This window comes from Manduca sexta, chromosome 28 (assembly GCF_014839805.1).
Source record: "Manduca sexta isolate Smith_Timp_Sample1 chromosome 28, JHU_Msex_v1.0, whole genome shotgun sequence".
Taxonomy (NCBI): domain Eukaryota; kingdom Metazoa; phylum Arthropoda; class Insecta; order Lepidoptera; family Sphingidae; genus Manduca; species Manduca sexta.
The window spans coordinates 15428932-15456225 of record NC_051142.1 but is presented as its reverse complement, the minus strand read 5'-3'; the positions used below and the strand labels follow the sequence as shown (position 1 = coordinate 15456225).

Sequence of the window (27294 nt, the reverse complement as noted above, 5' to 3'; positions counted from 1 at the left end):
TAATTACTCCTGCTATAATGTGTTAGGTTTTGTATAAATTGTTTATTAATTACTCTAAAATACGTATGTATGCTTTCTTAAATATTTCACATTCTAAATTTATACGAAATATTATTTTTAATTAATTACATTGGATTACTATGCTAGAAAGATAACGCAAGAAGACTGCCTATAACTATAGGGATTCTAGATCTCTATGAGCGGAACGGCCTCCCACCCTCACCATAGCCTATTAAACTCCCTCCCTACCGCAAGCGCGAAGAAAGTGTCCAACATTAGCATAGTGTAAAATGTAAAAGTCATTGTCAAAATCTTGTGACGATGACTTGGACAAACTTGTCCACGGTATGAACGTTAAGTGCATGCGAGGTTTCTATTTGTACAGTAAAAGTTTTGTTACACTTTGATGGTGTGAGAGGATGTTAGACGTTTCGAAGACTGCAGCCTTGGGACGGGGGAACTGAGGTGTTGGTCGTCCGAAAAGTCAGATACAATATCTACCTACTTCTAAATACCACGTTAAAGTTACTATATCTAATGTTGGAGAAAATTGTAACATAGAAAACCGCGATAAAATCCGTAAAATATTTTTATTTCAATGAGAGAGTGAATAATATTAATCTTTATAGTACGGTATGTGACGAATAGGGTGCTCGTCTGATAGTAAATATCCACGAATAGTATAAATATTAAATAAATATAATATATATACATCTCTAAAATGTTCACGGCGGAGATAGCTGAAAAGGTGTTTCAAGGAGCCCCAAGCAAAACCTAGTAGTTCGTAATAATTGTGTACTAGAGTGCATATTTTTAATCGCAAAATTACGGACAAGGATGTACCAATTTCATCGTAACCTTTAAAGTACTTAATTTTCTCTATAGTTGTTATGTTCAGTGCATATTAAAAACATTAATATAAACCAAGTGAAAATTATTAATGTTTATTAAATAAAGGATATGAAAGTACAAGATTCGCCGATAATGTAAATACAATTATAAAAAAATGAATATTTTGTATGAAGATACTACTCATTTGTCTGGCCGAGGCGGTTAGTGGTGTATGGTGCGAAGTTTAAGCGACTACGATTCGATAAATAAGCAAGCGAGAAACTCGACTCGTGAGGATTATCGATACTGTAATATGTAGACAGCAATTGTGCTATGTGATTGGCTAGATTTCGTAACCAACTGGATAAATCAATCTCTGAAAAATCTCTATATATTACCCCTTTCTGGGGTCAATCAGATCAGTAAATCTAGCCGGCACGATACATGCGAATATTGTTAGAAGACAATACCGTTCATAGTTTAGCTTGGGTGTTCGAATATAATGTGATCAGAAGATACTTCGTGGTAAAACAAAAAAAAAATAGTCTCATGTACCGTAGTTTATACTTTAGACTGATTTTCAAAAAGCAACATCGGAGGTACTTTTCTCTTGTTTTCTGATGAAAACAGCTTTCCGAACTGATAGTAGAGTTATTATTGACGGAATCTAAATAATGTATAATATTTTACAGGTTTCAATAAATTTAACGTTACGTACTTAAAAATTTAAACTTGAATTAATACTTGGTATAAACTACAATGAGAAACAACTCGCTAATCGCTTACACTTGTACCACGGCTCGCTGCCAGTGGACTACACCTGCGTCGATGCGTGTGCGCTAACGTAGTTAAAAAACATAATACTTTATACAGGGGGTCAACGAACTCGCATGTCTAGTTTATTACTGGACGCTAAATCTATTGATAGGTTTGGTTGGTTGGAACTATATGATTAACTATTAAAATAGATACATACTACGGCACTTGAAGGGTGAGTGGAACGGTCATGTTGGTTTCACTAGTCTTAAGGCCCAATGTCGACACTCGGAAGTATAGCATCATCCGAAAACCCCTTACACCTACCTACCCATATAATTATCTAAGTAAGGTACTTACATATCGATCACCTCTACCTAGAGCGGTTTACCACACTTTACTTTCAGAAAATAGAAGAAAAAGTAGTCTGAACACACTGTTATTTAATGATTTCTTATGTTTACGCGAATTTTAGACATTGAATGTAACCCGCCCCCCCATGACCATGAAGGCTGCAAAGTCTTCGAAACGTCGGAAGAAAACTAAAATATAAAAAACCGCGATAGAATCCGAAAATTAGTTTAATTTCACACTGTTATTTATTCTCAAGTTTTTCAGTAACCAAAAATAATTTATAGACATCTAATTTAGTTTAATCTGTTTCGTTGTCTGCTCTACTTGTCTGTCCGTACTGATTAAAAACTACCGTTAGTATGATAATTTGGGTAATTATTACAATGTACAAGATTTATGAGACTAATTACTTAAACGTGTTGTAAATAGACTAAACTTTGATCAGATTTAAAATTAATGTGCAAAAAATGTAGTTGAATATATGCAAATGCAAATTAAGTGTTTTTTATAGGGAACGGCAAAGTGAACTGCACTTGAGATATCTACAGTAAAACCTCAGCGCGGACTTACTAACCTGATTCGTGTCATATATGGAAAACATAAAATACAATAGCGAAAGCGTATTTTCAAGTAATGTACATTTTTAATATAGAAATTCATGAGAATCGACAAGTTTACAAAACAAAGCTGGTTATTGTGAAGCCTTCACCGCAACTAGTGTCTGGTTTGCTTGGGTCAATGGGATTTCTGGAACTCCATAATTCACCATTTATTAACGTAATTTTGCTTGGATCAGTGAGATTACTGGAACTCCATTCGCCATTTACCAACGGTATCAAACCAAATTTTCCATTGGCTGTTATGTTAAACGACAACCACCTGGTGACTCATTGACTTACTGACCCCTACTATAAAAAGTCTCTTGAATCTTTAAAAGATATTACTGCATTATAACACGCTACAGCATGGAAAATGGGTGGAACGAAATATTTCCTTTGCTAGGAAGGAAGACAGTAATAAAAATGTAATGCCTCTTAAAACTCCGTACTAAAATGAAAAAGTTCTTTATAGATGAAATCAAGTCACCATTTTAAAGTTGAATTGTGATTATGTAGAGTTTGAAGATATTCATATTTTCATTACTTCATTCTATTTATTTAATGAAATACTTATCTGTAGATACAAAACTACTTTACGGATGTACTATTAAAGTAAATTTGATGAATATGTCTTAAACAAGAAAGTACTGAAGCTTTTAATCCGAAATAGGTACAAGTAGCGAAGAGTCCATATAACCCGATTCCTGCCGACTTCGCTTTCGTAATTATGTTAAAAATCCAATTATTATTAGAACGATACGCGACCTGGATTCATGCATATTAGAACCTATGTATCTGTTGTGTCGAGTTCCCTTTTGGACAATTTTACCCTTCGCCACTGATACGTCGTCACACAAAACGAAATAACTGTCATAAAAGGAAACTCCCAACACCCTGTATATCACAAATTTATGTATTTATAATATACGTGAGATATAGTAATGAAGTAAACGTGTTATATAAACAAAAGCGTAGGATTAGCATGGAGACGTGCGGACGGACGGACTGGCTGCGTAAACAATGGATAACTGTACCGCTGGATAGTACACGACGCCGGCCCTGTACGCAACTACAGGGTGCGCTAAAAATCTTTAATTAACCATATTTTTTTTTATAGCAACACGTTCAAGGAAGGGGAAATAGGTCTCCTGGTCTTAATCTAAATTACCTTCAATTTTGTCGATGTTTAAGTAAAAAAGGTAGATTTGGAAATATGATAGAATTTGTTTGTCATTAATTAAATTTTACTACTTACCAAAGGCAATACAGCCATTTCACATTCCTGTCAGACAGTAGTGGTTACTCAGCCGATATTTTTAGTTGTAATTAAATTGAAAATAAAGGAGACAGTAGCGCAACCTCGACGACTACACTAATATTTAATAATTTTTTTACCTATTGTCAAAGAAAGAAAATTAAAATACGAAATAACGAAACATTTGCAACACTAAATACCTTGTTTAATTAAGGTGATAAAAAATGCAAAATAATTGTAAACCGTAAGCGTTAGCCAATCATTTTACAAGCTAAAAACTTGGTTAGTGGAACACAACTAACCGCAATCGTGAACTAACGAACAACTATTATAATAAAACACAATTGACCACATTATTAGTTTATTTTGGTACATTTGCTTGAGTATCTTTGTATTTGGTGATGCTGGAAAGTTTGGGAAGGAGAGGTACAATATTGGTATATATTTTTACAGTTACTTATGTTTTCGAAAACTATTATTTTGAGTTACTTATTAAGGAGTAATAATGCTCTATATTGCGATGCCTATAAACGATGAACTAGAATAAGGAATTAGGTCATGATAAAATTAAAATATGTATATATTTCTTCCGTCAGCAACCTAATTTAATAATTGTGTCAAATAATGTAATCAAAAATATATTTTCATAATAAAAGTCCGTTTACGCCATTTAAGGAACACCCTGTAGATCAACAGGAGTGTCCCTACGTCACAACTGGTCTAGAGACGATGCGCGTACGTCACTCAAGCACCACAATGTGTGTGTGTGCGTGATTTAATAAAACCTGTCGTTGCTTCCGACTGACACTGAACAGCTAAAATAACTGCTTTTAAATTCCGTTTTTTTTTTTATAATTATTAAATGTAAAAATTCCAACGTATTTTACGGTATTTTATTATGAGTTTAATTGTAAACGCTAGACTTGTTTTGAGTGGCGGGAATTTAAATGTTTGTAGAATGGTATCGACGCTAGCAAAGTATTGGGTTTTAAATAAGTCTGGTTTTTGTTCTTCATATTTCAATTATTAGCATTTCAAAAGAACACATTTTTGTACAATGATTTGTTATTTGTATTGGGATCAAGTTTATTGAAATCAAAATGTCTTTCAATTGAACTTTAAACATATTAAATTATACTTACTATGAAAAACAGAATAAACGATCATGTCAGAACATTAACATTAAATTCATATTATACTTCTTGTTTTCTGAAACGATATAGTATAAAAAGTATAATAACTCAATAAATATTGCTTACTTTATCATACAACATTTATGGCTCTAACAATACATTTGTCAATAATATTTTACATAAACATAACAGACTATCTATTCTAATGGACACTCACGATGAAAAATAAATTCCACAACCCTAAATTAACTTCTGATTAAAAATATCGTTTTTTTTTATTACAATAAGATATAACAAAAACATGTTCTAAAAATAAACCATTTGCAATTCGCAATTTCAAAAAAAGAATGATAAAGTAAGATGGCGGCCGGGCAGATAAAGCGGGTGTTACATAAGCTATTCATATTCAGCGGTCGCTCCCCAAGGCCACGCGTGTCGCCGGTCGAGCCTCCGAGCCACGTGGCGCCTCGGACGACGACCCCGCACAGGGTTGTCTACACCATATTCGTATCTATTAATTTATCTAGGCATAAAATAAAAATCGTTGGTTTTTAGATTTGAAATGTGTTTCTGCTCGTCGCTAAAATATTTTAAATCATAATAGTAATTGTAATATTGTCTACAATTTTTTTTTAATCACAATAATGGTTTTAAACTGCTCTTTTAGGTTGATATGTCGTTCTTCAACTCTACAAACAACATGAACATTATTTAGACAAGACCAGGTGCGAAAACTGAAGTTAAAGATATTAATTTGTTTTATAATATTATGTATTTTTGCTTACCACCTGTGCCTTTGTATTTATGGCGACATGAGACGAGGATCGGGTAACGGAAGCGGACATTCCGAATGGAATTCAATAATCACACACATATTAATCCTGATTCCACATTAAGATGCAAGAATTACATTATCGGCATCCAAACCTATTGAATTTATACCACCTAAACATATTTTATGGATCAAAAAATGTCGTACCAGCGTCTTTTTTCGTTAATTACTGTTTGACCGCTATGTCACGCGGCCTAATGATACTGCGATGGTTTAATTAAGTGTGAATTATACTCGTGGATTTTAAACTAATTCTTATATTTGAATTTGTCAAGGCCGTTGTATTGTTCAACACATATGACATTATAATTAGAACAAACAGTGTTTTTAGAAATCGAAACAGACTTAACAAATATTTATGATTAAAGACACCTGTAATTGATATATCAAGATATCATCACGTGAATCTAAATGTATATATTCTTGACTTTAAAATTGAATATACAGCTAAGTATGAGATGAGAGATAAGTATATCGTATGAGAGAGTTTTCCTAATAAGTAACATCTCTGTTCAATTTATGAGGAGATTTGAGAATTGAAATTAACTTGATGATAAATTAGTGCAGGCCTATGAAATCCTTTGCAATTCAATTTTTTTTATCTTTTACTATTTGTAGGCAGAACAAGGTTAGAACAGAAAAGTGATTGTTCTTCTAATGATTCATTTCTATACAAAGAACAATTTAATTGTAAGCCCGTCTATAGAACATCCGACGAATATTTTTTTCTGGACGATCAGACAACTACATAGAATATAATTAAACAAGTCCTTGACACTAACTTATAAAAAAAATTGCATCGCTATGCTTAGTTAAAACCCAAATTTACTCGGCCAGCTGTAAGTCAAAACCCGTCATCTTGCCTCTTAATAAGGACTAGCTTCCGCTCGCAGCTTCGCCCGCGTGGATTTCGGACTTCAAAAATGGAGCCGGTCGCGAACGCTCGAGAATGTTCGTTTTACGAAGCTACTCGCTAGGTGATTCGCTAGCCTCTAGGTGCCAAGCAAGCCGCCTGCCTGTGCGTTCGCGACCTTATATATATACAAAAATAATCCTTATAGCATGATTCAGTATTCACGCATGATGGCTTATTATTAGCGTATTTCATGTTTAACTTTGGTGTTTCTATACCGATTTCTATGATTCTTTTTTATGGAATATTTAATTAATAATGTTAACTTTTTAAATTAGGGATGACTGAGAGTGTTATAAACGTAAGAGTAGACAAATATAATGAGAAAGCTTCGAACTGCTAAGCTATCGGGAGTTACACGTGTTATTGTGAGTCAACCATAAAAGATAGACATATGCTGTCGTGGGATATTTTTTACATAATTTTAAGGAGAACATTTCCGTCATACATGATTTCTGTGTAGCTTTAACCATTAAGGTTGCACACGCGACGGAAGCTTAAAAATGGAGTAACTTCTCCCGTTTTCCCAACATTTCCCTTCACTGCTCTGCTCCTATTAATTGTAGCGTGATGAAAAGTATACTATAACCAGCACAGGAGTATGACAAATAATTGTACCAAGTTTCGTTAAAATCCGTCAAGTAGTTTTTGTTTCTATAACGGTTATACAGACAGACAGACAGACAAAAATTTTACTAATTGCATTTTTGGCATCAGTATCGATCCCTAATCACCCCCTGATAGTTATTTTGGAAATATATTTCATGTACAGAATTGACCTCTCTACAGATTTATTATAAGTATAGATAGATATAGATAGAAGATAAACTAGGAAACCAGTGATATTTTTGACAGCTATTTAATCAATTCTTAGCCATCTCTTAACGTAAAGCAAGTTTATAAGTAAGACTGTATATGTTCAAACATTACAAACAATACGTATTTTTACTATTTTATAATAATATAAAAAGGGCCAGCCCTACGCATAACTGTAAATTTGGTAGGACCCACTCGGATCTCGGGCTATCCCGCGGCCCGAAGGACGACCGGGTCGGTGACCCCCGGGCACGGGACTCGGGAATGATTGATGTGGGATTTACTTTTTTGTGGGGTTTTAAATTGTCTTTGTTTAGATTTTTTAAAAAGGTCTTTAAGATGGTTCAAACATAGAGTTCGATTGTATCAAATATAGAGTTGTATATATTTATTTTCAAACAATAGTAGATGGTTATGGATGTGAAATTATTTAATAATTTTATATTTTTATATAAAATCGATTTCGTGTTCCAATTATTGTGACGTTCAATTATATTGAAGCATATAGCAGACAGGTCTTTTTCAACAAACAAATTAAAGTCAACAGCACCTGTCTTAATAATCTGGCACTGATTCTATTGGACAGGTTATCAGTTCTATATGCCAGGATACTTGTTTCTTGGGGATTTAATAATAATCTGGCACTGATTCTATTGGACAGGTAATCAGTTCTATATGCCAGGATACTTGTGTCTTGGGGATATAATAATAATCTGGCACTCATTCTATTGGACAGGTAATCAGTTCTATATGCCAGGATACCTGTACCTTGCAATGGGACCTTAACTGAGTAATAATAATAATATAATAATAATATCAGCCCTGTATTATATACTTGCCCACTGCTGAGCACGGGCCTCCTCTACTACTGAGAGGGATTAGGCCTTAGTCCACCACGCTGGCCTAGTGCGGATTGGTAGACTTCACACACCTTCGAAATTCCTATAGAGAACTTCTCAGGTATGCAGGTTTCCTCACAATGTTTTCCTTCACCGTTGAAGCAAGCGATAATTCACAAAGAATACACACATAATTTTTTTAGTAATAAAAATAACTGAGTAATAAAAATGAATGAAAATATTATTAGATGAGATAATAGCACCTTACATTTCTTTCGCGGGCAAAAACGCGTTACCGCTACCATCACTTGGAGTTTGAGTGTAGTATATATTGTAGTGTTTTGTGCGACGTGTTAGCAATGAAAGGCGCAATACGAGACTAACTATTTATTAAAAAATTCACAACCACCCGCCGTTATACAATATAAGAGATATACCAGAGTGGAACGGTTTTCTTGGTTTCACTGGTCTTACGGCCCAATGTCGACATTCGGGAGTATAACATCATTTGAAAGCATATTAAACATACCTACGCATATACTTAGCTAAGTAAGGTAGTTTGATATCGACCATCTCTATCTAGACCGGTTTACCATACTTTACTTTCAGAAAAGAGAAGAAAAACTAGTCTTACAATCGAACTAGGTGAAACATATCTGTGGATATATTTCTAGAATGTTGTAGATTTGTGACTATGCAACTAACGACCTAACCAAAGCTCTCCAAATCTAGAGAGTTTATATATTTTTGTATACCAAATGGGCTCACGTTTGACTGCTATCCGCTTGAGGTTAAGGGATGATGCGGTCTAAGGCCAAGCACGCTTTCCCAGAAGAACCCGATTCATTCGCGACATGTTTTTTTTAAACTGACAATTTGTTTATTAGCCTGGTAAGAGCCGGCTCATAAAAACACACCGGACTTGGGTAAGGGGTTTAGGCGCTCGCAAACCTTGGAACTTTGAAGAGAACCAAAGTGTATCTATACGGAAATAGACACGACGATCACAAATTCTACAATTTGGCTCTCCGCACAATAAAAGTGGAAGCAAAGCGCTTAGCAAGCCTTTGGAACTTCGACCATGTAACAATGACGCTTTGTCGTATATCTACTGGTCTTGTTTTGGAAATATAAATATCCTACAATACATGCATATGTATCACGCCTTTTTCCCTGTTTAGGTCAGTGATGTAACGCACCCATATCGTGCCATGTAAGGTTACAAGATTTTTTTTATGCTGACAATATGTTTGTTAGACTGGCAAGTGTCGGCTTAAGCTAATACACTATACTTTTGGATGAGCGTTTTAGACGCTCTCAACCCTTGAAAATTAAGCGACCATGTTCAGGGCAACCCACTAACGGGTTAAACAAGAAATAGGTAGTAATCCTACCTTTACTTATTATGTAATTTTGGTAATTTTCATGACAACAGCGCTATAAGGAAATATCCGACATTAATCCAACATTAATACTTATGTTTAATTGTTGGACGCTGTTAAATAGAAAACGTATTCGATACAAGGTGAATGGCGAAATTGAATGAAAATATTTGTTTATACACGTGAAAAGTATTGTAATGTTCGCTCGTCTTGAGGAAAGTGCTGTTCGTAATTATTTATAAATTGTAAAGCGCAGAGTTATGAATTAAAATTGAACGCACGTTTTTTTATATATGGGCGTGGCAGTCACACCTGATTGTACGTGGATTTGCGTCCAATAGAATGTTAACTGACAAGAGATGCTTACCCCTCGGCAGTCGGCACAATTATGCCGGCCTGTTGCAACCAGATATACGCAGGCTGATCCCGGAACGCGACATAATTACTCGGGAAACTACGGCGGGTTTTAACACCTTGTGTACGGTGACCGCTATTTGTCCGTCGCAGATATTCAAATTCTCATAATATTATGTATTGATTATTCTAACGCATAAATCTCAATTATTAACGCAGCAATGTCCAGCAGCAATAAGGCAATTCATTGACTACTGAGCCAGCAAACTCATCTTGCCATATTGTTCAGAATATATTTAAATAACAAAACAATAATTGTCTCTTTCTTGAACCAATCTTTTGTTGAATTTGGACATATTATATGAACAATATTTACATAACCATAAAGTATTGAAGCAAAAAAAATTAGTTGTCTTAACCCTTTAATGCAAAACAAAGTTTAAGTAAACAACCTTTCAATGAAAACATCCATTTTAATGCTAATATAGAAAATATAATTTGTATGACAGCAACTGGTGTCACCTTTATGTTCGTATTTTAAAGTAGTTTGCATTTTATTGCATCAGCGATACTCGTTAAGAAATGGGTTGTAAATTTTTTTCTTTTATTTTAAAAATATTTCATTGCAATATCCTTTAACCATTTCTTTGTACCAGTTTGTTTATAAGGGAAATATGGAATTGATAATTCCAATATTTATATTATATTTGATTCTCTGGAATAGGTTGGTAAATACAAATAGAAGTGTCTTGACTAATTGTAAATAGTAGAATTATTGTATCCTCATAATAATTGTATTGTATTAAGTTAACTTTTATTGTCTAATTCCGAATCAAAAAACAATTCACAAACCTATTTCTTTCTCAATTCGAAATTTAAAAATAAAATGACATCGATATTCGAAAAAAGAATCGCATTATTAACGTTCTATAATTTGAAACAAGATATAATTCAATGTTACCATCATATTAATTAATTATTCAGAGGTTAAGTTATACGAATGTACCTATTTCAAACAAGTTCTCATAAAGACCTCAAAAATGAGCCTCAGCCCGCTTGTAACCAAAAACCTGTCGTTACTCGTAACGGTACCCGCGCCTTTACAAACAGACGGACGGACAAACATATTGGGCTATTAGAGGATGAAACGCGCCGCCTGGGAAACAATGTTAACAGTTAGTCATTAAGTTATTAGTAAAAAATTGCAAGGTTTGAGTTTAACGGTGTTTAGTTACTTTTATGATGGCCTATAAAACTTTAAAAATACGTTACTGGGTGTTAATGATTTAAAGAAATTTATTGTAGCATACAATTGTGTTTTGGAAACGGCTTAGCAACCCCTGTAATTCTATTTCGGTATAATATAACTAAGTTTCTCGCGAACAAAATTGAAATATTCGAACCCATAAAATGTTAAACATTATTTAGGCTCCGTTAATATCAACTCTACCACTAGTTCGGAAAGCAGTACCAGAGAAGAACGGACGGGAAACTCTAGAACAAATCTGTCTCAGTAGGTATTGTATATTTTACCTCCAAGCATCGAATTATAGTCACTGTCGTGTTTGAATGAAATTAAATCAAATAACCACTTGCAATTATGCCTCTTATCTATCCCCATAGCCAAGAAATCTTTCTACAATATTTAAAGCTAACATTATGTATGGAAATAACATATCCTAGGGATAGCATGCATTTTATGTTTTTTATGATGCAAGGCATCTTGACCACAGTCTCTGATGTCTTAGGCCCTAAGACATAATCACTGCGTTCTTTACCTTAAGACGTAGGGTAAAGTATGCAGTGAAGGGCCACATTATTACAAAATTGTCTAAGTTGATGTTGGACATTTGGGGAATAAATAAAAATCGGAATATGGACGGACTGTCACATTTTTCCAACTAGTAAAAAATCATATGAATATATTGTATAGTAGAAAGCGCTTTGTGTCACCCAATTAGACACATTTATCGACATGCGGGCATGCAATCGGTTCGCGTTCCCTTTCATGACAATATTACAAACACGTACGATTTTCTTTCAAATCGATACTTCAGAACATCCATATGTATGTAAAACTATGGGCTACGAAAAAAAAATTTTATTTAGAGGTAAAGGTGTAATTTGATTTATCTACTTTGTATGTATAAAATACTCTGTTTAATTCAATTTTCCTCAGTGTTACATCGGTAACTTCTTCATTCATGGGTCTATGGGCAACATATTTCTCCTACCTATCTATTCAATAATGGCCATCAACTCAAACGATCGAATAAGTTGACAATAAACCATTTGAATTGGATCTTATTATACAGACTTAATTTCCATCTTTATTTAAGATAAGAACTGAAAAACGACCAATTTATTTTTGCTTCAGTAAATTAAACTGACCTAACAACATGATAGGTATTATGATAAAATCATAATTACAAAATACATTTAAAATATCTGTAAAGAGTATTACCAAAAAACTTAAAATTGACCTCAAATCCAACACAATCAAATCGAGACAAATTATCGCCGACATCTCATTGTTATAACAAACCAATTTAGAGCACAATGCAAAAACCGGTAGAATGAACCAAACCGAAACAACAAAGTTACGGTTAAGTTTTTATCGCGAGTCACAAACCACGTTTATATGAAAATGCTTGTCAAAACTTGCCGAACGTAAACCACGCGGCACACTGACCAACAAAACGCAACCCCGCGCCACGACAGAGGCGGATTCGTAAAAAAATATGTGTATAAAAATGGTATCACGAAATAAATTTTTGGGTCAACCCACACGCAGCGCCCGCATTGAAAATTTGTCGCGGGCCGAGCGAGACCGAGATAGGAAACCGAACGAGAGTGAAAGAGACAGTATGCGAGCGAAACAGGGCCGGCTAACGGTACCCACACGGAAGTGTGTCAGTGGCGTAAACCGACTCTCGGAAACGTTAGGTCGCAAGCGCCGGCCTCTTTGTAATCAAATTCCAACCTTGACCCGCCGAGTTACGGTCGGAAGTGGGACCGGTTTTCGATTTTCACGGTGCTGATTCACAATAGAACGATGCCTGATGTTTGATCAGTATACGGAGTTCGATTTAAACCTACCTCAAGGATGGTCGGATGCGAAAGTTGGAAGTTTATCATCACGACTTATCTTCTGCAGTTTTATATACTTAAAATTAGAATATTAGACCTCATTAACTTTCAACTTAAACGTACACCAATTTGACTTTCGAGTTAGTACCTAATAGGTGTTTAAAATATATTCAATGTCGCGATGAGCATGATAATTATTAATCGAAACGACTTCTATTAGAAATGGCAAGCAAAAACTGCAGTACTTAAAAAAAATAAGAGAATATATTAGAACAACAATCTTACGGAATCATTTAACAGGTCCGTCTGGAAATCTTTAAGGCCTGTGTTCAGCAGTGGTCTTTGTATGGCTGATGATGATGAATATTAAGTAAACAAAAGACAAATGTCTTATTAATCATGTTTAATTTTAATTGAACACATTTGGTTGACTCAAGTGGTAAAGTCCAGGAGAGTTGTTAAATTTAAACCTAATTCTTTCTACGATATGCGTTAAAGTGAGAATTGGGCAACTTAATCTAATAAGACAACTGCTCAGGCCCTCACGCTTGCAAAGGGTACAAATAAAGAAATTACCCTCCTTTGGAAATCGGGTATGAAGGCTTCGCAAAGATCTGGAGGTAGATCTCTCATATAAGAGAGTCAGTCTAAGAATGCCCACCGCAATATCTATTTCTGCTGCCAAGCATCAAAGTGACTTCTCATGGCTTAACATCTCATGTCTCAGGTTGCGGGCGCTGTAAAATACCAAACAATACTTTGTAATTCAAGTTGTTGGATGGTGTCCCTACTGTTTATGGGCGGTCGTATCGCTTACCATCAGGTGAACAACAAACTCGTATCGTCCTTCAAAGATTAAAAAAATTTGCCAGAATCTCCCATGAGTTAAGGCTAATGCACTTGAGTTCAGACACCAGCGATCTAATATATAAAACTGAACAGATTGCTTCTTTGTTTCGCGCTGATCTTTCGACTAATCTGATTTCAAAAAGAACATTAACTTCAAGGGCTTTTTATCCCAGTAATTGATCAAAGTATAAGGATCCGCTAGTTATAACTAGTCTGTAAGAAAAACAGACAGAACTAAGTCAAATATTTAAAAACACGTGTCATGCGAAACAGTTGTGTCTTTATATTTACGACAATCGACATGTAACATCTGTTTATTTTGTTCCAATAAGAATAAATTGTCACATGATGAATTTATAACGAAAATTTATTCTCGTTTTTTCATTATTCGATAATGAGTTATTGAGTAGCCAGCATGAATGAAATTAAATAAATTATAATTGTACAAGCCATAAGGTGTGTAGGTAAATATAAAAATTAACAATATATCTTTCCGTAGTCCGTCATATTTATTTACGTTCTATGATAGGAAGTGTTTCCTAATCTGGTACAAATTTTAACTAACACTTCTTGAAGAGTAAAAATGATTCATTCAAATGATTGTTAGAATTACTTAGTGCGATAAATGTAAAGTTCCACCAACAGTTTTTGAGATGGCACACTTCAAAGACTTTCACTGTTAAACCAGCAGAGCGGAAATAACGATCTTGGATATCTTAAAATGGGATACGGATCTGCATATTTTCCTCAAACAAAGGCTTGGTTAGAGTATAGTTTGATATCGATAATGTGGTATCGATTAGAATTATATCGATATTTTGGTATTACATTTATTATTGCCTAGCATTAGTGTAACGAATTGCTTAGTATAGGCAACTATAATATTAGGTTTCTACGAATGGAAGCGTTAAGCCATTGTAGGTAAGAAAAGCAGACAGCTATCGTTAAGTGATTGTGTTGCTGTAGCAGGATAATAAAAAACAAAGTATATAATAGCCCTATGAAGACAAGATATTGCTCGCGGCTTCGAACGTCTGGCAATCTTTATTTATTTATTTATTTATTTGGTTTTCCAGCAGACTTAGCACTACGATTACAATAATTAAAATATTATAACTTATAGCTATAATGTAAGCTCAAGTTAGGAAAACTCAACGTGCACATAATTTAAATTAATTTTCTTTGTACAAATCTCTTAATAATTTAAACCCGGAAATTATTTCCTTTTGACATATATAAGCGATTTGAAGTTTGAATTTGTTTAACAAATTTTATGGTTAGCAGTACATATTTCTTAGGTGACAAGGCAAAAAAAGATCTATTTAAGCATGGATTTGTTTATATTCTATTAAAGCGGCGATAGCCAAGTTGGGTGTGGAACGGAGTGCCGAGACGAATGTCCGCAGGTTCAAATCCCAAGGGCACACACCTCTGACTTTATTAAAAAAATATGTGTGTATTCTTCGTGAATTATCGCTTTCTCTAACGGTGAAGGAAAACATCATGAGGAAGCCTGCATACATGAGTAGTTCTATATAGGAATTTCGAGGGTGTGTGAAGTCTACCAATCTGCACTAGGCCAGCGTGGTGGACTAAGGCCTCGTGCCCAACAGTAGGACAGCATTATAATACAGGGCTGATATTATTATGTATTATTATTGTTTATATTTAAGGCACTAGCTGTTGAAATACACTTTAGTCGCGTTCCGAGGTTTCAATGGTTCAACAAAACACTGACTCTTACCGAAGGACAATGTTTCGCTATTCAACATGACATTTACGCCACATGACTAAATAACGAAAATATATAACAACAAAGCATTTATAATATCGTAATATTGTGAAAACTAATTTCCATTGCACATTTCTTGTTAATTGTTGGTTAATGCATCGGTATTGTATACCATTATGTATTTTTTTCGGATCTGTCTCACTCCGTTGTCACGTTTACTTTGCAATCTTGGTTGAAATTTATTTTTTCTGTACGACTGACCGATGTTGCGTCATATTTTCAGGGTTGTCACTTGACAGTTGTGTTGTGGAATTCTCGAAGAATTTATAGTAATTATTTTGCTCAATGTTGGGCAATGAACTTCTTCGACTTAGATTAGGGGTTTGGATAATAAATCTTTAAAACCTACTTGTCCGGTAATATAGTGTAAAAAAATCGCGTATAACACCATCGTTATTACATACGATTATTAATCACACAATCTAATTGTCTAATCACGTCACTAGTAATTCAATTGTTTACAAAATATTAACAGGTCAATAACATTACAAAATTAAAAAAAAAAGCACCCACTATTATACAGACCCGCACACAGATGAAAAAATGCGGATCTTTTCCGGTAACCGCTAAACCCTGAGCGCCGCGGGCCGTCGACCCGCGCAATCAACCTTCCACTGCATTTGCGAAAACCACCAAGGCCACGCTCTTGGCAGCCGAGACAAATCTATATTTTAATAGCATGCTACTTTTTGTTAGGTGTTGCGTGTCATTGGCCAACGGAGTGCGTGCAGTCACGGGCACTTAGGATATCAGTTTTTTGCCAAATATCTCCCGGCCTGGTTATGAAAACTGTAACGTGGACGTTGAACTTATTTTCACTTTGATAAGTTCACATTTTATTGGAATAATTAAGGCGGTGTGGGACAAAATAACTTCTTACAAATTTATGAAAGGCAAATAACCTATTAGGTCAGTAATCATCGTGACCGTGAGAGTGTGATGCTTTACCATATTTAACGAAATAAATTTATAGGAATTTATGGCCACCGGCAATCTTAGAATCAACAAACTCGGCTCCCTCCAGCATTCTGCGATCCTGGTCATTCATTTCATTCATGCTGTACGAATTTCACTGTGCGTTATGTTTCAATTATATCTTCCTACATTTTGAACCGTTGACGAAATGACATGTCTATCTTTAGTTTCACGTCTTTGTTTATCTGTATGCCCCATTGTAGCGTCTAAACGGATGAACCGATTTTGACTTTTTTCATATTATCACAATGAAGACTTATTTCTTCTTATCATTTCTCATCATTAACTGTTTGCACCCTTGTCACGGGCCATACGATTGCTCAATATTATATCTTAGAGCTTGGATATATTTATATGCAACCTGCGGGAATTCACAGAAATGACTCAAAGATGTATTGCAACCAACTGCTATTTTATCAGATTAATAATTAACTTCTTTGTCTGTATAACATCACATTAGTATTCTAACTGTTATAGTGTTATATGTATAAATAATAAATCATAAAACTCATACAATATGCAAAACAGAACTCATCGCCCTCAGAAATTCGACTATAGACAGTATCGTAACAAAGTTTGAACATTTACAATACAGTTGCGAGGCGGTCAGGCGGTCTGGTTAACTCGGCTAATTGTTAGTAAACAGGGCAGCACAAGAACGCTATACCGCGATATCGTCATATTCTACTAGGTTAAGGATCACAACAGAAAATAAAAGATCATAAAATCAAATTATAGTCTGTTTTTTATCGATTTGGAAATATATATTCCGTGATTAGTACATGTATATCCGGTTCCAATAGGCCAGCATGATTGTGCCCACTGCTGAGGTGTAATCAGGCGACATTCTATTGGACCTCTCTCCACATACCTCCAGTACAGTGGGGTCAATTTGCCGTATCCATTTGCCTTCTCTAATATACTCTTCCGCTAAATCAGGAAGCACAATTCACTAGTAATGATAAGAAATGAACTAGTGACTTAAGAAACGGTAATTACCGTAATGACAATTTCGTTTGCATTACAGCTTAACAAGCACTTCGCAGCTTGTTTTTTTATGTCAAGACGAGCAAGCAGCTCTCTTCAACATAAACGTTACGTCTAGACTACCATTAATAATAGCAACAAGATCCAGAATTTTCTAGAACACGCTGCGTGACATTGTTCTGCGCACATTCCTCTGATATTAATACTGGTACTAGCTAGAAAAAAAATCAAATCTATAATGCTGCTTGCGGGCAAAAATAGATATTAAAACTGTACGCTGACTAGGCTACGAATCAGGTCAGGTCTTAAGTATCTACTGGTTCTTATGGAAGAATTGTCACAAGTAATTCTAGTGATTGTACAGTACAATCAAACCTGATTGGAAATAAACTTTGCATAATATTTTGCAAATATTTTCAGTACAACTGAAGTTGGCAACTGAACGTAAAATGCGGCGCGGCTGCAACACGGATAGCCGCTGAGGCGTGACGGAAAACGCGCCCCGACGTACCGCAGTTTCATACCGCTTTGTATATGACGTGCACTTATTTACATGCGATTAAGTTTTATCCCGGTAAAATAATACTGCACTTGGCATTCCGAGTGTGTAAGACGTGGTTCAATAGTCGCAGTTATTATGCCGGTCGGTCAAATTATTTTCTCAAATTTATCATAAATATTAGGAGTAGAGTTAATACTAATATGTTCGCAAAAAATAATTTTTGGTAAGAAAAACTTGCATGTATAACAATATGAGATATCATTAGTATTTCAGGTTTGTCGATATTGGGGCTGTGATTTAATCCATAATCCTAGTGCGACGTTGTCATTCTTTAAGGAAATTGACATAAGTAGGCAAACCTTTCCACAAAATATAAAAAAATCGCTTTAATGTACAATTTCAGATCATATTTTTAACGATCTACGTTTCGTTTGTTACAGATAGTACGGCAGGGTGGCGGCATCCAAGTATGGTGGTGGCGGGGTGTCCCTCGGCTCTGGTGTCGCGGTGAGGCGCGGCATGAAGTGTGCAGGCGTCGCAGGCGTGGGGGGCGGCGGCGCTCCCGACGAGCTCCTGCTTGGCGCCTGCTGGCTAGACAACAAGCTCGACCCTGCCTCCTCGCCCTCTACCTGTCACGAGCTCATCGACTCTCTACTTGCCCCCCCACCTCTCGCGGAGCTCAAACCACTCCCCCCTTTCACCGGCTACACCGGACATCTCTCCATCAACGGCATCTCCGGCCATCACTACCACGCGATCGCACAGCGTCTTCCCGAGGAGAACAACAACTACCCCACGCAGAGTGGCTACGGAGCTGACCACGACGTTGTGTCGTCGTCGACGTGCGCTGCTGACGCGGAGCCTCCCGACCTGGAGGATGTAAAGCCGTTTTTAGAACCGCCAGAAACTAAGCCTTTTGCGGAGACATCGGGTCCTGGAGCGGCAGACTCGTGCGCAACCTCGTGTTCGCCGCCAGCTAAGTTGTTCGACGATAACCACAAGCAAGACATGTACGACATCAACATTAGTTCCATAGAGGACATCGCCGCGATCATCGGCTCGGCCATCGCGGACACTACGACGACGCCATCCCAGCCTGAGGACCCCGAGCGGAACGACTCGAGAGACAGCTGGATGGATATTGATGCATGGATCAGCGGGGAATGCGGCCAGCATAGAGAAAAGATAGTTCAACAAGACCTCACAGAGTTTGGGTTACCAAGCACCCCTCCTCCGCCGCAAAACCATAGCATAGACTTCCCGTGCAAGAATCAGGACTACTCCAAAAGCACAGAGTTCCTGCAAAAAAATTTGTCGCAGACTGGTTCAGCGTTACAGTCGCTTCTGACGCATGGGTACATGCCATTGCTGCACAATCGGTTACAAAACGGGCCGCCCGTGAAGCAAGAGACGCCGAGCTCCACTAGTTATGGCATGGACGTAATATCGACGTCTTCCCCGCCTGGCAATGCGGTGTCAACGACGGATGGCGTCGGCAGCCTTCTCAACGGCAGGTACGCGTCACACTACGCGCTGGGTTTGAAGCCAGATGGACTTTGCAGTCCTGAGAGGCTGCTAGGATACCCGCATGCGCACACAACGACTTCCACACCAGTCAGCAAGAACAAAAGGAGTCGCGCGAAGGCGAAACAAGGTGGCAACGGGGCCAATCTCCACGGCACGTCGCTGGCATTCCCTTCGGCAGCGGCGGCCGAGCTGAGCGGGCTGCTCGGGAAGGAGAAGCCGGTGCACCGGTGCGGCATCTGCAACCGGGGCTTCCTAAACAAGTCCAACATAAAGGTGCATCTCCGCACACACACGGGAGAGAAGCCATTCCGCTGCGACGTGTGCGCCAAGGCGTTCCGGCAGAAGGCGCACCTCATCAAGCACCAACAGATACACAAGAGGATCGGCAGGGACTGACAGACGTTGTGGCTCAACATAAAGCATTTAGTGTGTGCATGGTTGTGTGCGTGGTAGAGTGCCTCGTTTTAGCCTGATGTACATTCCCTTTTGTTACTTACTAACAAGGTAGATTTATATACGCGTATTATAATAACGTTAGTCTAACATTCCTAAGGAAAAGTGCAATGTTAACTAGTTTTAAGCGATCCTTCAGATTTTTATGTAGATATCTTGTTATATATTATTGTTAGGACAATTTCATTCCATTTTCGGTGTCGATGCCTTCGTTAGTTCACTGTTGCTTGGACACGCGACACAGCGTTCGCTCAATTGTCGTGCGCTCCTCTCGAATATACGTATATATTTATCACGATATATTTTATGATTCTTTTATGTGAATGATTACTCCGATTACCTATACTTTTAGTCAAATTATTGCTTAGTTTTAATTGTATAATATTAGGGTACTTAATTATTGTAAGTAACAAAGAAATGACAAAGCTCACGAGGCTAACAAATATCTTTTCTTAATTTAAAATGTTAGAGGAATTAGCATCTGTAACATGTGAAAAAGGTGGGCAAAATGTGTACTGCGATGCAATACAGCCCGAAATTAATTAACAAAAATGTCACAAATAAAGAAATTTAAAATTAAAAAGGAAAGCATTCTTTTACATGGCCAGTGTCAAAAATAACTTCATAAATTTTGATGCCCATACTCAATACCTTAATATGTTACAGATGCTAATAATAAAGTATTTTCCATTACTTTTTAGTAACTTAAACACATTTATCAAAGAATCTCAAGAATTTATATAATTAAATTATATTATGTATATATAGCTACTTAATTATCTTTCATTCTTATGTGCTCAATTTAACGCACAAGACAATTGGTATATATCAAATTAGGTTTCATAAGGTACCTTAAGCCTTATACTAAATTTAGATACTTCCAAATTAAACCCAGGTAAATCCCACCATGTAAATAGTCACTTTTTGACTGGTACTGACAATAAGTAAACATAATAGTGCAAACAAAAACATTGCACGAAGAACTGAATATTTATTTCGTATCCTTTCTTGTGTAAGGACTTACTTGTGTTTGATTTTAATTAGATGATATCAAAATTATTTTTAATTGCATTAATCGCAATCATTTTACTAACATTTGAGAGCATTTTATTTCATCGTCATCAATCATACACAAATTCACATGTTTCTGCATAACATAATCAGGAATCATTTGAATTTCAAATTCATCAAATTATTTATTTAATTAAAATGTTACTATACTATCATTAGGGCAAAAATATAACCGGCTGATCTTAAAATATAGGGAATACAAAACTTTAAATCCAATACGTAGAATTTAAAATATGATGGTCCGTTTCAGATATCTTTGTTGTTTTTTTAATAGCACATACCAAGACATCGATGTTCTTGTTTCATACAATATATCTTGTATGAAAACGTATGTGCTGTTCAGATAAAATAAATTAGAATTAACAAACCATTTCAACCACTAAACTCGTATCAAACAAATTTTAGAGCATTATAAACTATCAACGCCATCTACCGTCATAAAAACGAACTAACAAAGTACGCACCGTGCCCAGCCGCACGCGCACGCGAACCGGCGGAACCGACCACGTCCGGGAAGCGGACGGACAAAAAAACTTTAAAAAATCCACACACCACTAATAATATCGATCCGGAGTTGTGCAACATCGCGAATCGGCTTAATTAATGTTACCGCACCGAAATTTAGGTCGTTGATCTCGGGTTAAGGACTCTGTGAGCTGTTTCTAGTATCCAAGGATAGCTAATGATTTGATTTGGTAATTAAAGAAATTACATTGTAGACTATGTTACTGTTGGTACTTTTATGAAAATAAAATTGAACCTTATCGACATTTGAAGGGCTATCGTGAGTTTGAAATTTATTTGATTTGTGAACTTCGCAACTTGGAAGATGAAAATATGTCACTACGACTATGCGTAATCAAAACATACATGGGACTATATAGAATATTTTATCCACAATATTTGATTTAATCTTATAACAAAATAAAAACGAGACGATAACTTTGTTTTCCACGTGGCTAATTGTCACTATTTTCATCCTATTCTAGTATTTTCATCACATACCTCATTTCACTCGTCTTCATTACTAAGTATTATCGCACTTATTCATTCGCTCATTTTATTTTATTTATCAATTCATCACAATTATTTTTATAACATTTTGTTATCAGATACAAAATATTGAACAAATATAAACTATATCACAAATTAAGGCCCGTAATTATAAAATAATATTACCAACTGAGTAAATAAATCTTTAGTGTCATTCATGGGCGCCGAGAGGGGGTGCAAGGGGTGCACGCATAACCCCCTGTCCGAAACAAATCACAATAAAACTGATAGCCAATGGAAACTATCGGCAATAGAGGTTTTATTATGGTATTGCATACACAAAAACGCGTGCGATTTTTATTTAAAAAAAAAATAATTATGTTGTACCTACTTAAACAGATGCAGCTCCCTAAAAGTAGTCTTGGCGGCGCCCATGGTCACATTTGACGCATTGATACCATGACTAAACTCATAAAAGTATTTCTAAACTCGACTTAAACATTCCATTAAGTTAACATTTTAAGTTAAAAACGTGCATCGTTCAAACGCTTTCGATAGCGATTGTACAGCGGGCGGTTTGTACCGACCGCGTTACACGCTCGATAAACGCGCGTTTGAAACGCGTTTTTGAGGATATTTTTCGTAAAAATACCGTAAACATATTCCACGAAGTCATTATTGCATGAAAAATACAAATACATTTTGTGAATGAAATTCGCTAATATATTTAATTCAATATTAATATAACAAATATAACATTGAGTATATTTTTCCAAAAATAAAAGGTAGCCTGGGTTTGACAAGGTTACAGGTAAAATGTTATGTTCATTAAAAACACATAGGAAATATGAATTTAGCGATCGTATACGTTCTTATAATTCCATATATAACAACCACTTGTATATTAATTAATATTTTAGGTTACTTTTGCTTATATCTGGTAAATTACTAATGCAAAATTGTTTTATTTACTTTCTCTTAAAATTGGCAAAGGTTAGTGGTACAATACGGTTTTGATAAATATTACGAATCGATTGAAATGTGAAATTGGTCGTAAATCTAAGCCACAAAATGATTGCAAACCATGTTAAGAGGCCAATAGAGTTAACTTTCCAAAAGCACTTATAAAAACGAATTAAGAATAAAAATACATGTTAAGACTTGTAAAGGATGAATCCATTTAGATTTAGACGTTTCAAACGCAGCGTTTTTAAGCGTGTATGAATGGATCTTAATAAAAGTACCTTTTGCTAGTTAAGCGTTTAGATAATAAGTATTTATTGGTAAAATATGATTACAGTAAGAAATATTATTTTGTAATTATTTTTGTATTTAAAAAGCCTTCCAACTTATGTAGTGTATAGTGTAGTTATAGGACGGTAAAGAATATATTTCAAAAGGTTTTTTTTCTATGATATGAATTTTTGTAAATTAATGTAAAATAAACGGAGATTTTTTTTGTTAATGATATTCTGTTGTTTTGTTTTTTCCATTATTTGTATTTGAATGTATTTGTTATTCGCCTGTTCGTTGTTTTTAGTGATTTTACGACAGACCTTCAGTAATATTTAATTTAATTGGTAAGTATTTATATACAAACAACGAACGTCTTTAACTATTGTTCCAAATACCAGATCAAATTCTAAAGTCCATACAATAATTACTTCTAAAGCGTATCCATCCAATACTACTATATACAACTCTCTTAATTTCCTCATTGTTAACCCGTCATTAACAAAACAAATAGAGATCTCTATATAATAGACAAGCGGGTCAACCACAAACAAAGGTGTGAAATGCTGAGTGAAAGATCCGCCAAGGTTGGAACCCCTACCATGCCGCAGAAGAAAGTTTCATGTGAAAATTGTCATAATGCCGCGCGACAAATTGGCTTTTTACGTCTACTTAAATAGGGTTACGCATTGTTTTCTGTATCATTTTTAATTTCATTTAAAATGTAGAAAACATAAAATTATACTTGTATAAATTGGAGAAAAAATGTTTAGAAAACACGTTACGAGTCATTTAAATTTAAACTATGTCAATGCTCACATGAATGGTGTCATACAAAAATGTGTGCGACCCAGTACCAAACAATCTCTTTCAGGAACACCGTCTATTAGGAAATGCATCGGAAGTAGCGGCAACCCTGTGATCAACGCACACAATAATAAATCGAACACACACACAAGCTAAATGTCAACTCACTGTCATACACATGCTAACGGTACAGTTGGAATAAAAATGCTAACGTAGTATTTTATATGTTTTTAGTATATGGTAGTGATGGAGATTAGGCTTATATCGAGACAAAATATCAGGTAAAAATTAAAATTACGACTATTTTCTATTGATACTTTCAAAGTAGGATGATGTTAATTGATTACACCCTTTAAATCAGCGCTTCAATAAGTTTAATTTCGTTACGATAATTTAGGTTGACGGTATTGGGGCCAGTACTTTATAATATTTTGATGGTGAGATGTGACAAGCCTTTAGCCTAGGAACGGTTACGTTATAACTGAAAATTACAACACAAAATTACGTGAGAGATTATACAAATTACAATCCTAATATAATATGTCCTGAAAACCTACATAACCATATTGTACTTGAATTATTTTGTGAACCGTAATAAAAAACATTACACGAATCCTCATTGCTGACACAGCCCTAAACTATTCTAATCATAAAAAACGCCGGTTGTTTTTGCCGACGGTGCGGCTGAGCGCGCAAGTCGCGCCGGAGAGATTCTTTCACCAACCCACTTACATAGTGAGGTATGATTTCTCCTCTACCCTCCCCGCTCCGCCCGCGCCCCGCCGCGCCCCGCCACTACGCACTGGCTTGACACATTGCACTTCAAACATGCTGGATACCGAAAGGTTAGTGAGCGATTTTTTTGATACTTAAATATCATATTGTGTTAAAAATATTTACGCAGTTTAGACTGTAGAGGAAATTTTCATAATTTATTTGCATAGGATTCTTGGATACATTAAGTCTTTAATTCAATGTCGTTGGTGGGGCAACTTAAATGTAATTTTGAACCAAATAATGTCATACGAGAAAGCCGAGGTAAGTATGGTATCTATGCAATGTGTTATCAATAAATATTGATCTAACATAATGTTATCGCCACATCATCGTCTTTTTGTCAAATATACTTAAGGCGCAACACATCTCTGCAAGCAGACAATCGGCTTAGTATATACGACCAGCCTTCTGCCCTTAATCTAAATTCTCGAAAAATCTCAGTGATGAAACTTCAACTCAACTCTAAACAAAGACTCTTCAGCTCACAGTCTGTGTGATGTCACTAGAAACTAGAAGACAAGAAACTACAAAAAATATCTTAAAATCTGATTCATGGCAGAACCTGGAGGACGATAAACTACAAACTCTACCTATATTGTCTTGAAATGTTTATTCATGGCAAATTGGTCGCTCGACCCAGGCTCAGTGGATATATGGCCACGCAACCAAAATACATACGAACATATATTCTGTGGACCATTTTCAAACGCAATATTGTGCTGGGTCACATGATATTCGACCTTCTGTTCTTGATAGTATACTATTCCAGATGAAGTAACACTCAGATTACTATGGTGTCGGAGTTGTACTACATGCGTGGTACGGCGGTATTCTGAGGTCCTGGGTTCGAATCCCGGGTCAAGCAAAGTGATATTTGGGTGTTTCTGCTCAGTATCAGTCCGGGGTCTGGAATTTGTGCCCGATATGGCGATAGGCTCGCCCTCTATCACATAATACTTGGCGAAAATTGGGTGCCCTGGTTGCGCCTGTCCAGACCCCTTCGGGGATAAATGCATGATGTGTGTGTGTGTGTGTGTGTTTTTTTTTAAACTAAAACAGATTAAACTATCACGGATATTCATTCCGATGCACATTTTGGGGCGCACGTACTGTGAACGCGCGCTGAATGGACATACTTTTGAGGCACCGACAGACATCTAAGTAGGACGACTTCGTGGAAATATCTGGGCATATCCTAGTATTGGAGATACATCTTGGAAACTATTGCATAATGTTTATGGTGCGTGTTTAGGGTTTAATTTTGTCTGTGTTGCAGTGAAATGCAATAACTTAATAATAGTCCGTTTTTTGACAAAAGAAAGTTTGTCGCGGTAGCTAGCTGTATTTTTTTATTATATGTGCCCGGCCCAGCCCCACTGCACCTGATGGTAAGTGGAGTGCGGTCTAATAGTATGTCGACTGACGAGAGATGATTACCCCGTGGCAGTCGACTCAATTATGCCGGCCTGTTGAAACCGGATAACAGGCTGATTCCGGCAAGTTTTAATACCTTGTGCACGGTGGTCGCTATCCGAGCGGATATAAAATAAATCTTACCAGCATAACGTCTATGCGCTTCCCTGGTATTGCTAATAGCCATGGGCGATGGTGACCACTTACCACCACATGGCCTACTACTGTTTCACCAGAGACTGAGAAGGCGTTAGCATGCTGAAGACCTACATCGACTTCCACATGTAACCGGCAAAGTCTACTAGAATGCGATAGCGACAGATGTAAGCGGCAAAGTCTACAAGAATTCGCTATCGACAGATATACTCTGGAGGAGGCTTTTTTAAATGATTTTTTTAGGTGGTATAATAAATTAGACTATAGACTGGCTTAAGACTAAAAGATATACCATATAATAAGAATCTACCACCCTTAAATGCCACAATATTATACCCTGTCCGAATCGTAGATATCGGCATATAAAGAAAATATGCGAGTATCTACGATTGTTTATAAAGATAGATGCCGACAATACAGGAAAGGTAAGGAGTCTGAGCCTTCAAAAATCTTGTATCGAAAAACCTTAAACAAACATCTCGGTAAAGATTAGATACGTAACATTTTATTGTATACACAAGATAATAGCATTTGAATACATTTATTAAAACTGGACAAAATAAAATGGCTTTACGTCAACAACCCGACAGGTTAAAGGTCACACT

General features: G+C 36.1%; 1 protein-coding gene across 2 annotated transcripts in view; it reads left to right on the top strand.

The window, feature by feature from the left end:
- The window catches only part of LOC115455611 (ichor), a 43854-nt gene extending 21696 nt beyond the window's left edge, over positions 1-22158 (top strand). For both annotated transcript variants that reach the window (XM_030184239.2, XM_030184240.2), the window contains one exon: positions 18700-22158. In XM_030184239.2, coding sequence (XP_030040099.1) covers positions 18779-20182 — 1404 coding nt within the window. In that variant the 5' untranslated portion in view covers positions 18700-18778 and the 3' untranslated portion in view covers positions 20183-22158. The remainder of the gene's footprint in view (positions 1-18699) is intronic.
- The last annotated feature ends 5136 nt before the right edge of the window (positions 22159-27294 follow it).